General features: G+C 42.6%; 3 protein-coding genes across 4 annotated transcripts; 2 read left to right on the top strand and 1 right to left on the bottom strand.

Moving 5' to 3' along the window:
• Positions 1–1,770: 1,770 nt before the first annotated feature.
• On the top strand, positions 1,771–4,108 carry Strica (Ser/Thr-rich caspase). The gene is made up of 3 exons (XM_017248626.3): positions 1,771–3,386; positions 3,456–3,867; positions 3,921–4,108. Exons 1-3 carry the CDS (start codon positions 2,285–2,287, stop codon positions 3,985–3,987), a joined length of 1,581 nt encoding a protein of 526 aa, XP_017104115.2. The 5' UTR covers positions 1,771–2,284; the 3' UTR covers positions 3,988–4,108.
• A 1,064-nt stretch (positions 4,109–5,172) lies between these two features.
• Pngl (N-glycanase Pngl) lies at positions 5,173–7,706 on the bottom strand. The gene is made up of 6 exons (XM_017248625.3): positions 7,239–7,706; positions 7,081–7,178; positions 6,191–7,026; positions 6,044–6,128; positions 5,890–5,986; positions 5,173–5,834 (listed from the first exon to the last, which is right to left on the bottom strand). Exons 1-6 carry the CDS (start codon positions 7,609–7,611, stop codon positions 5,425–5,427), a joined length of 1,899 nt encoding a protein of 632 aa, XP_017104114.2. The 5' UTR covers positions 7,612–7,706; the 3' UTR covers positions 5,173–5,424.
• Positions 7,707–8,367: 661 nt separating this feature from the next.
• Positions 8,368–10,262, top strand: Act42A (Actin 42A). 2 transcript variants are annotated; one of them, XM_017248601.3, is made up of 2 exons: positions 8,368–8,524; positions 8,693–10,262. In XM_017248601.3, exon 2 carries the CDS (start codon positions 8,715–8,717, stop codon positions 9,843–9,845), a length of 1,131 nt encoding a protein of 376 aa, XP_017104090.1. In that variant the 5' UTR covers positions 8,368–8,524; positions 8,693–8,714; the 3' UTR covers positions 9,846–10,262. The 2 variants fall into 2 exon arrangements, with proteins under 2 accessions (XP_017104090.1, XP_070134619.1); XM_070278518.1 differs by having other exon boundaries at positions 8,415–8,627.
• Positions 10,263–10,825: the final 563 nt, after the last annotated feature.

Raw genomic sequence — 10,825 nt, 5'->3', positions numbered from 1 at the left:
CATATAAAATTGTTATTATTTTTAATTTTTATTTGAAAAATTTCAATATACAAATTCTATTTGATTTTTATTTTAAAAATTTAAGCCGATAATAACATATTGAACAGCAGGATAACGTATGATAAATACACATACATATTATGCTTTAGTTAATTAATTTTTTTATTTTACAAATTACACTTGCGACCCATTATTATACATTAATCTACAGTAATCAATAAGAATGAAAAGCATACTACCACTAACCATACAGTGATACTACATACTCTAACTGGCTATTTAAAATTTTCACCGCGACCTTTGTTCTCAATATATTTGCTTGTCATTATTATTAATATTTAAAAAAAATTTTTTTTTATTTTTTCAAATACTTTTATACTATTATTATTGTCCCAGGCTCTATCTGTCGTCTTGGCATAAACAAGTAAAATATATTTTATTTCTTTGCGAATCTCATATGCAGTATACACACATTTTATACCCCAAATGGAAGGTATATGTCTGTAGAATGTATATTTCTGCTTATTTATGCAGTAGCTTTCTCCTCAGTAGAGATATTTAAATTTGTTTTGAATTTTTGATTTTTAAAACCAAAATTAAAAATACTTTATATACATGATTTTTAAAATAGAAATCAAACATAATTTTTATATTTGAATTTTTTAAATAATAAAAATCTAATATTTACAGTCCCTGATAATTATAAATCATACCATAAATTACACAGTGCGACAGTGATTTGGAACTTTGGAAGAGACCTAGTAGGAATTGTTCATCAGGTCGAGTATAGTATAAAACCGTGTTTGAAATTTTTCTAACACCCTCAAAATCTTGATTTATTTAGAAAAAACGGTTTTTCGGGACTTTTTTGCTCATAAAAATTCCTAAGCGCATAATTTTAAACCGATTTTAAAATTTTAGACGTTTTTTAATAGTTAAATGTTGTAGCTTTTAAAAAAAATAGATCTTTAATTTATTTTAACAAAAAGGATAAAATTTTTACGCAAGAAACTAATATTTTTGAATTTTTGTCGTGATTTTCAGACTTTGACGCCATTTTTCGGTACAATTTCTAAGAAATGATATCATTTTTTACACATATCAATATTGTCTCGTTAATTCTGAATAAAACGAGACCAATTTCATTAGGAAATTATGAAAATTGTTGAAGTTGTAACGCTTTTCCCAAAGCAAGTCAGTGCAATTTTTCTAGCGCTCATTTTACTTATTGAAATTGGTCTCACGGTTTTATACTATACTCGACCTAATGAACAATTCCTACTAAGTCTCTTCAAAAGTTTCTTCAATTTTTCTTTTTTTTTTGCACTGTGTTATGGTATTTCATATGTTACCGTGAGTAAATGGCAACTTTTAAAAGTAAGTTGTAAAGAAACGGGAAACAATATGTGAAACGGGAATATGTGTGCTACATAAGTACATACATGTATTAATATAAATTAGTTTGTACAAATTAGTCCAGGCTAAACTGAACATGAAGAAAACTGAAAATGTATACCGTCTAAGTACATTCTCAGTTGCGATAAAAAGCTTAGAGAGTTTGCAATACCGCTCTTCGCCCCAATGAAAGCTTCAATGGTTTGTTTGTTGTGGATTGATCAGCTGATTTATAAAGCTATTTTTTTAATGCGATTCTTGGAAAAAAATATTGTCTGATAATAAAAGAAACCGGAAAAGAGAAAGAGGTAAGCTACTTTGAGTGCGAGCTTGAGAGCAAAAAGGTAAATGTATCGCATCGAATGAATTATAAATCTCGAATGTACATACATATGTATGGATGGTTGGTATCCAAAAGTATCTCTCCGAAAATTAGAGACTGTGGGGTTAGCTCCCCAATGAAATTATGAGGTAGTTTAACATGATCCCAGACAAAATCAAAGCAACAACTATCTTTGAAATTCGTTTTGAACGCTAAGAGGGGTTTCTCTCTATGTACAGAGAAACAAGGGAATGTGTGTCACAAAAACTCTTGATTATGTGGGAGTAAGAGTGTTTCTTATCAGAGGCATGGCCACCTTAATCAGATAACGCACACGTACATATGCAGCAGAGAGATCCCCTCGCAGTCGGCCCTCCTCGCCGTTCCTGGGAGAGCTTCTGATGAGTAAGAGCCTTATCTCCCGAGAGGCTTTGTGGGGCTTTTTTCAGTCGCGCGAGAAAAAGTAAACTTATTTCAGTAGAAATCGTTCGTCGGTGCTGATCGCGCTCTCTTCTCCCAGAAACTTGAGAAAAAAGGGTGGCAGAGGACTCCGCGGAACGCTCTACAATGGGTTGGTGGAACAAGAAAAGCGAGACGGACCGCAGCCAGCCGACAGGCCAGGAGTTGGTGCTGCAGGATCCACGGACGCGTGTCAAGACGACCAGTGCAGCCACGAAAACGACGAACACCGCTGTGCAAAACTCCACCATTACGGATAGCAACAAACAAACTGTTACGTTTATGTCCACCCGTCAGACAGTGACGCACACGCAGCAAGCTAGAGTTACTGAAATTGTCACGCGTCGGACCCCCAGCCAAGCCGAATTGGAAGTTCTTTTCGCCCAGATGAGAATGGGCAATGATGGCGCTACCAGCACCACAACTGTCACAACCTCAACTTCGCGGTCTCGACCCCCGAGCCTAAACGGGGTCTCGCTTCGCTCCACGCCGTCATTCAAAGCTTCAACCAATACCGCCGGAAAGCGGTCCAGCACACTGGTCAAGACTGAGCAAACCACTGTGTCGAAAAAGAATGGCCGGACTGTGACTCAGCACTTGGAAACGCAACACGTCGATCTGAAGGGCAAGACAAAGCCAACCTGGGCGCCATTCTCTTCCTCATTCAGCGCATCGACGCCCACGTACGTTTCGCCATATACCAAAAAGCCAGGACTGGGGGCCATCACCTACACATCGCCCTACTCCAAAGCCCCAAGTGTCACTCCCTCAACCTCAGCCTCCAGCTCTGTTACCAGCATTTCCAGCAGTAACAAGCCTGCTGCCAACTCCTTCACTAGCATCTTCAAGCCACCAGTCAAGTCGACTTCGAAGCCGACCGAGGCGCCGCCCTTTGTAAGCCTGGGCAACTCAAACTCCTCCTTGGGCGGCACTAAGTCCAAGGCAAGTAGCATTTTCGACGCCCAGGGCTCCCACAAGCCGACTTTCCCGACTGCGGTGGCGACTGCCAAGCCCACTGTATTAAAGTCCAAGTTGAAGCCAGCCCGTGTTTATATCTTCAATAACGAGAAGTTTGACACCAAAAATGAGTTCCGCGCGGGCAGCGCCCAGGACGTGAAGGCCCTGCGGAACTCCTTTGAGCAGCTGAAATGTAAGGTGGAAGTCATCACTGACGCCAATCTGGCCACGGTCAAAAAGACGGTCCGCATGCGTAAGTTTGAATCAAATGCTATCTAGCGTTATTTTTTTTGAAACCGAAATATTTTTTTCTTGTCTTTAGTGGAAACCAAGGACTTTGCTGACAAGAGCGCCCTAGTTTTGGTAATGCTCAGCCATGGGACTCGCCACGACAGGCTCGCGGCTAAGGACGATGATTACTCTCTCGACGACGACGTGCTGTTTCCCATCCTTCGCAACCGGACGCTCAAGGACAAGCCAAAGCTTCTGTTTGTCCAGGCATGCAAGGGAGCCAACGAGCTGGGGGGGTTTATGACGGATTCAGCCCAGCCCAACGGGTCGCCAAACGAGATCCTTAAGTGTTACAGCACGTACGAGGGCTACGTCTCCTACCGCACTGAGGATGGAACTCCCTTTATTCAGACGCTTTGCGAAGCTCTGAACAGGTCGGGAAAGACCTCCGACATCGACTCCATAATGATGAGTGTGCGACGGGTGGTCAAGACACAAACCAAGTAAGTGAAAAGGTTCTCTCCTAGAAAATGTGGAATAACCGTTTTTCTTTCAGGGACGGCCAAATCCCATCAGTCACCAGTACTCTTACCAACAAGTACGTTTTTGGAGATTTTATTTGAGACTTTTACCGAGATTTGACATCCACCAGTATCATAAGCCAGAGTCATTTCAATAGCTACATATTTTAGGTGCCTAGCTTTTATCGCTGTGAATCACAAATAGAATAATTATTTTACAATATCCGTTATCGATTGTTGATTTTTCTTCTGGGTTATTTTTTTTGTGTTGTGCGGTAATTCCAAATATTATCATGGTCGGAACCGGAAGTGAAAATAAAATTTTATGAATAGGATAGCAAAAAAAATCTAAGATCAACTTCTAAATTAAAAACGAAAAGTTAATGGCGTATTTACCATAATTTAAATTTTTACGGTTGATTAAAAAAAATAATTGTCCTTAGAATGAGGGTGAAAGAAGCCGTATATAATAAGAAAATCTAAAAAGACAAAATGAGTTGATCTGGAGAGACAATCAGTGGCGAGAAGAAATATCGAATCCCGCGGACTCCCTTCAAGAAACCGCAGCCTATCTGCACTTGATATTATGAGAAGTCTGAGAGTGTTAGGTCTGAAGTGGGCTTTGGAGGATCCAACGACCAAGTAAATTTTAACCATTTTAACCACGGATAGTCTTGAGAAAGCAAATCAGTCGGAGACCCCGTTGTCGGCTAGCGAACTGGTCATGCGTATGCAGAAAGGTGATTGGTCATCCTAAACCCAATCAAGAATACCAACAACAAAAGGGTCCAAATAAGGTAACCCTTTCGGTTACTACATTCTGGACCGGATAAGCGAAAGAGTTTGAGCAAACAGTATAAAGAGGGGGTCTTTCGCCTCACGAGGGTTACCGCTTGGGTCGATAAAAGCATGTCCAACGTTCGCTTAACGTACTAGCATCTTAGTTTTAAAGCTATCGACTCAAAACTTTCAAAAGAAATCTGAAACTTACTATAGATTTAATTTATGGATTTAGAAAAGCTGCCTCATAACTGAAAAATCGGTAAAAAATTAGATGTATGGGACTTTTTTCAGAATGCATACGCTTATATAAAGTTCGTTTAATACTAAAATTCTTAAAAAGGATCGGTCAAATTTGAAAGGCCCCGAAAAAGTGTTAAGACCCCAAGCTCCGACTTCTTCCAGAGTTAGCATTTCCGTCCTTCTTAAGTTCTACGTCAGTATGAGACCGGGTTATTTTCCCCACAACGAAAAATATTTTCAAATGATAAAATATACACACATGTATAAATGGATGAATATGTTTTATTTTTTGGCTCTGAGGCTGGGACGCACTAGAACATTTTTGCATCCTATGTGTACATACAGATACATGTATGTATGTATGTACATATGTCTATAGTCAGCCACTTTTGCGGTACTAAGTACCATACAAAAAAGCATAAATACAGTTATACAATAAATTGCTGGCATTTTTTTGCCTAGGTTTGGGTAACTTATTTACAATCGCATTTTGGAATTTATATTAATCACCCGATTTTAGTACAGATATACCTGAAGTTCAAATGGGTAGTCCCGGGAGTTGAGGCTCTGTCTAAAAAGCTGAGTGTGTTGCCACGCCACGTCACCCTTGCCCCCTGAAAGCTTGGCTACTATTTGTAACCCATTGGAATTCTCCACAGAAGCGTTGCCATCGATTCCTTCTACAGAAACCGTAATTTTTCCTTCGCCGAAAGTTTTCTTTTCGAAGACTAGGTTGTAGGACCTAACCTTAACATTGGACTTGGTGAAATCAAATTTCCAAACAATTTCTGCGGACTCGGTGTCTTCCAACCTGGCCAAATACGCCATCTTCCAATCGCGTTCTACTTTCCGAAAAATATTCTTTGACGAAAATTGAGCACTCTGCCACGTTTTGTAGGTGTCTATCACAGTAATACGAGCCTCATCTGTGGAATGGCAAATATATAATCACAGTTTGCGTTTATTGCTATGTCCTCAAACCTTTGGTGTAACGTTCGTATGTATCGGTAGCGCAGCTGTAGCGTATATTAAGCTGGCGTCTTTTGAGCTCTTGTTCATTGGGGGAGAAGACAAAAATCTAAAATGATTTTTTACTTAATATATATAATACAGCTTGTTAGTTTAGATCACCTACATTAGTAAAAGTGTGTTCGCCACGGGATTGCCGCCAAGAAAGACTTCCTGAGCTCCTGCCTTTCAACTCGTTCTCCGTTGGGACGCTAAGTCGAAATAGTCGTAAGTTAGAAAAAAATCGTTTGGGGGGAAATATTATAAATCATACCGCTCGATGGTGAACTCAATAACCTCACTCATGTTACGCTGCCCCAGTAAAAACCGGCGTTCGGCACTACAATTTTGGCGCCGCTTAGCTCTGATCTCGCAAAGAGTTCGGACCAACTCGTCTTCACTACAAAGCCGCCTAAGCTGCAAGATCTGTTTATGGTTGTTTGTATAGCGCCATGTCACGTCTTGGATGTCGTCACGCGAATAGGCAAGCACGTAGTCAATGTTCCGTTTCCAGCCATGTTGGTACATCAGTGGGGAGTCCACGACGTTCTCAGAAGGGTCCACGTGCAGCCAGCGATTCTGTGCTTCGGAGTAAACTTCAGTCCACACATGGTCAAAGTGAGAGTGCACCATCCGAGCATCGTAGTCCAGGCATCGGCATAAAAATGTAAAGCAGTTAGCATATTCACCGCAGCGGCCTCTTCGAGTAACCAAAAGCTGCGAGATGTCGTTGTAGCGGTAGAATTTGCTCTCCTGGCCGCAACACACAGTGACCTCCACCCGGATGTCGCCTTCACGTTGGGTGCGCCGCAGCGTGCTCTCCTCGCTGCCACACACGCAACAGGGCGTGTTGTTGACCCACTCAAAAAACTGTGTGTTGAACCAGTTGACCAGTTCTACCAGAAGGAGGTCCCGAATGCAGGGCTCCTTCTCTTGGGTCCCTCCAGAAGCAATGTCTTCCTGCATTTCCGCCAATTTCGTAGAAGCCTTCGATGTTAGATCCTCTACAGGGATTAGAGTGAGACCAGTAGCTAACAGCAGCTGGTCTTCGTACTGCATAACAGAGTCGGAGTACAGCTCCAGTGACTGAAGAAAGTTATTGGAAGTACGCTGAAAAAAAACTAAATAAAAAGGGTGCAAGTGGCCTTTGAACAACCTCTTTACCAGCACCCGCGGAAAGGTGATTCGTTGTCGGTACTCCACCAGGGGCTTAATAAATAGCGGCGAAGGCGGATGAGATGGGGCTTTCGGCTGCGAAGGACCTATCAATATTAAAAAACGTTTCAATTAATTAAAAGATATTGAATGAAGATATGTCTTACTTTCCACTTTGGGCAAGGCTCCGCTAAGCCAAGCCGAGCGCCTTTCTTGCAGTGCATCTCGATACTGCTGCACCTGCTGCAGAGAGACCTCGCTAGGAAGGGTAAAGGCACTTGAGCCCGGGCTTCGAGTGAAGCCAATGGCGGTCAGTAATTGCTCACACCCGGGTAAAGACAAAAGCTTCTCTTTTATAGCCTTGTTCTCCAACCGAATAGTTCGATACTTCGGGTTTTCTGGTTGGGACAAAACATTCTCCAACAACACCAGCAGGATGCGCACTGCTTCCAGATAGGCGTCTTTTAGCCCCTTATAGTCCTCGGTTCTGGTTGCCTCCGGCTCAATCAGGCGCACACACTCCAGGTTGATGTCCACCATGTTTGATGACTCGGCCTCCGCTATCAGGTTGGATACAGTCTGGGATATTTGGGGGCAGTAGGAGGTTAAAAACAAAGGTATGCAAGTGTTGGAAAAGGTACTTGGAATCAGTGATGTCGATAACTTAGGGGTTGTTAAGCAATGTTACTTCGGGGTTATGCGAATGGTTTTAAGAAAGGCCGGTAAAAAGATATAGCTACATAAGTACTCATTTACGAACAAATTCTCAAATTGCATCCCTATAGTCAACGGATATTAAGGAAAAGATTTGAGGCAAAGACTGCAACTAATATGGCTTGCTTGCTCACGATTGCCTTCTCTTTCCCTCTGAAACAAAGGCGCAATACAGGGTAACTCATGTATCCGGCCAGAGTTTGGCTCTTAGCTCTTTTCAAGCTAGATCTAGCCTTTCTAAGAGTGGAAATGCTTATAAATATTTAAATTTTAAGCGAATTGCTCAATACATTGACTTCGACTTGTTTTTTAACATTATTAAATCTAATCTCTGTAAAATAAAATTAAAATAAAAACAAGAGCACGTAGATGAAAAGTTAACATAAAAATATTTAAAAAAATATATAATTTTTATAAATATCTAATCAAAATTAATAATTTGATTAGAACACAATAAAATGGACATATGTAAGTCATTTTATCTAGTATTAGTTTATATAGGGTATTTAGCTCTTTTTTATAATTTACTGTAGATCTGGCTTACTTGGTTGTTTGAAACTATGCAACCCTGCTCGTGTACGTTTTCGATAAACAGCCGGCCCCAGCGGGCTTTTCAACCACTTTACCTCAAAAAAGTAGGCGTCGGTCAATTCAATCGTAAAGCGTTTCTCATTGAGCTCAGACTTAGTTTGCTCGTCGCAAAATAGAACAACAATTCGTCTCAAAAACTCCATAAAAGGTAAAATAAGTGTATAATTTCTTTGTTCGATTTTTCGTACGCGTTATCCTTGATTCCTCGCCTGGTTTGGATTTAGAGTTGTTCGAGTCCGTGTGTATACTGGGCGAGTGTTGCTTTTCGCTAGCTGCATTCGAGTGTACATAACTGACGGTTCTTTTTTTTCTGCAGATATCAACTGATTTAAAGCAAAATGTGTGACGAAGAAGTTGCTGCTCTGGTTGTCGACAATGGATCCGGCATGTGCAAGGCTGGTTTCGCTGGAGACGACGCTCCTCGCGCCGTCTTTCCGTCGATTGTTGGCCGTCCACGTCACCAGGGTGTGATGGTCGGCATGGGCCAGAAGGACTCCTATGTGGGCGATGAGGCCCAGAGCAAGCGTGGTATCCTTACGCTGAAGTATCCCATTGAGCATGGCATCGTTACCAACTGGGATGACATGGAGAAGATCTGGCACCACACTTTCTACAACGAGCTGCGCGTCGCCCCCGAGGAGCATCCAGTCTTGCTGACTGAAGCTCCTCTTAACCCCAAGGCGAATCGCGAGAAAATGACTCAGATCATGTTTGAGACTTTCAACACTCCAGCCATGTACGTGGCTATCCAGGCTGTGCTGTCATTGTACGCCTCTGGTCGTACTACCGGTATCGTTTTGGATTCCGGTGACGGTGTCTCTCACACCGTTCCAATTTACGAGGGCTACGCCCTTCCACACGCCATTCTTCGTCTTGACTTGGCCGGCCGCGACTTGACCGATTACCTCATGAAAATCCTGACTGAGCGCGGATACTCATTCACCACTACCGCTGAGCGTGAAATCGTCCGTGATATTAAGGAGAAGCTCTGCTATGTCGCTTTGGATTTCGAACAGGAGATGGCCACTGCTGCCTCTAGCTCATCGCTGGAGAAATCCTACGAACTTCCCGACGGCCAAGTCATCACTATCGGAAACGAGCGTTTCCGCTGCCCAGAGTCGCTCTTCCAGCCCTCTTTCTTGGGTATGGAGGCCAGCGGCATCCACGAGACCACATACAACTCGATCATGAAGTGCGATGTCGACATCCGTAAGGATCTGTATGCTAACACTGTGTTGTCTGGCGGCACCACCATGTACCCTGGCATTGCCGACCGTATGCAGAAGGAAATCACAGCACTGGCTCCGTCCACCATGAAGATCAAGATTGTGGCTCCTCCCGAGCGCAAGTACTCTGTCTGGATCGGCGGCTCAATCCTGGCTTCTCTATCTACTTTCCAGCAGATGTGGATTTCGAAGCAGGAGTACGACGAGTCCGGCCCCTCCATCGTCCACCGCAAGTGCTTCTAAGCAGCAGCATAGCCTGTTGCTGAGCGGGGCGTGGTTCGGTGGATGGAGGGGAGGTCGGCGCCTTTGTCTGAGCTGTGCCACTCCACACCAGCACCCAACGAACACACCCACGCAGACGAGAGCACGAGTATTCGGCATGAGTACATTAATGTCAGGAGCAGGCGCAAAACTCACCGGCTCCTTCTGGAAGAATGCATTCCATAACATTTTGATACCTAAATTTAATCTTAAGCATTTAATCAGCAAGCCAGTATTGTTGCATTTCGAAATTCAAGTTATCTGCAATTGGCATATTAAATTGATTCCCATTTGGCATTCACATTAACTTCATGCATTCCCCGTATCTATTAATATACCATAAATACTTGTAACCGCTTCTTAATAAATTTAGGCGAAAGCCAAAGAACTGAAATAAAATTCAATAGTAATTTTTAAACGGTGGGCTAATTGGCTTTGCGATCATTCGTTTAGAATGCAGTGCTTCCTAACACCTCCATCGGGCACCTCCAATGATGTAACCAAAAGATAACGACATGGGTTATATCGCGTTGGGTGAAGTGGTTTGATAACAAAACGCTTGGTCAGCTGCGTTTCTGGGATTTCTGCTGCCTCAAGTAACTCTATATATGAGGGTGTGATTCAGCCCGCACTGCTTATCATTGGGCGTCGATTGGCTGCGAGTGAAGCCAGTGGAACCCCAGTCATCGTTGCCTTATAAGGAAATAGTGGAGGAGAATCGCACGCGCAGTCGCGCTGGAAACTAAAACTCGAGGCGAAAACAAAGCCATATTGTTGACTCACTAACGTTTTGGAATCGTCATCAACCGGCATTGTTTGGCATGCTCATTTCAGGAATCCGAATCTGGGTTGGGGAGGGCCGGACGCATTCATCCAAATCGAAGCTTTCTATCAAACCGATTCCGATTTAGTGTGTAGTCACAATTCCCATACATGGTGGTTGCACCGAATCAAAGGCCTTG

This window comes from Drosophila bipectinata, chromosome 2R, assembly GCF_030179905.1.
Source record: "Drosophila bipectinata strain 14024-0381.07 chromosome 2R, DbipHiC1v2, whole genome shotgun sequence".
Taxonomy (NCBI): domain Eukaryota; kingdom Metazoa; phylum Arthropoda; class Insecta; order Diptera; family Drosophilidae; genus Drosophila; species Drosophila bipectinata.
This window is presented reverse-complemented; position numbering and strand designations above follow the sequence as displayed.

Coding starts and splice junctions, on each gene's coding strand:
- Strica (XM_017248626.3), top strand. CDS start 2,285: ATGGGTTGGTGGAACAAGAAAAGCGAGACGGACCGCAGCCAGCCGACA. Junction 3,387..3,455: donor CAAAAAGACGGTCCGCATGC/GTAAGTTTGAAT, acceptor TCTTGTCTTTAG/TGGAAACCAAGGACTTTGCT. Junction 3,868..3,920: donor GTGGTCAAGACACAAACCAA/GTAAGTGAAAAG, acceptor TTTTTCTTTCAG/GGACGGCCAAATCCCATCAG.
- Pngl (XM_017248625.3), bottom strand. CDS start 7,611: ATGGTGGACATCAACCTGGAGTGTGTGCGCCTGATTGAGCCGGAGGCA. Junction 7,027..7,080: donor TCACCTTTCCGCGGGTGCTG/GTAAAGAGGTTG, acceptor GTTTTTTTTCAG/CGTACTTCCAATAACTTTCT. Junction 5,987..6,043: donor GCGAACACACTTTTACTAAT/GTAGGTGATCTA, acceptor AAATCATTTTAG/ATTTTTGTCTTCTCCCCCAA.
- Act42A (XM_017248601.3), top strand. CDS start 8,715: ATGTGTGACGAAGAAGTTGCTGCTCTGGTTGTCGACAATGGATCCGGC.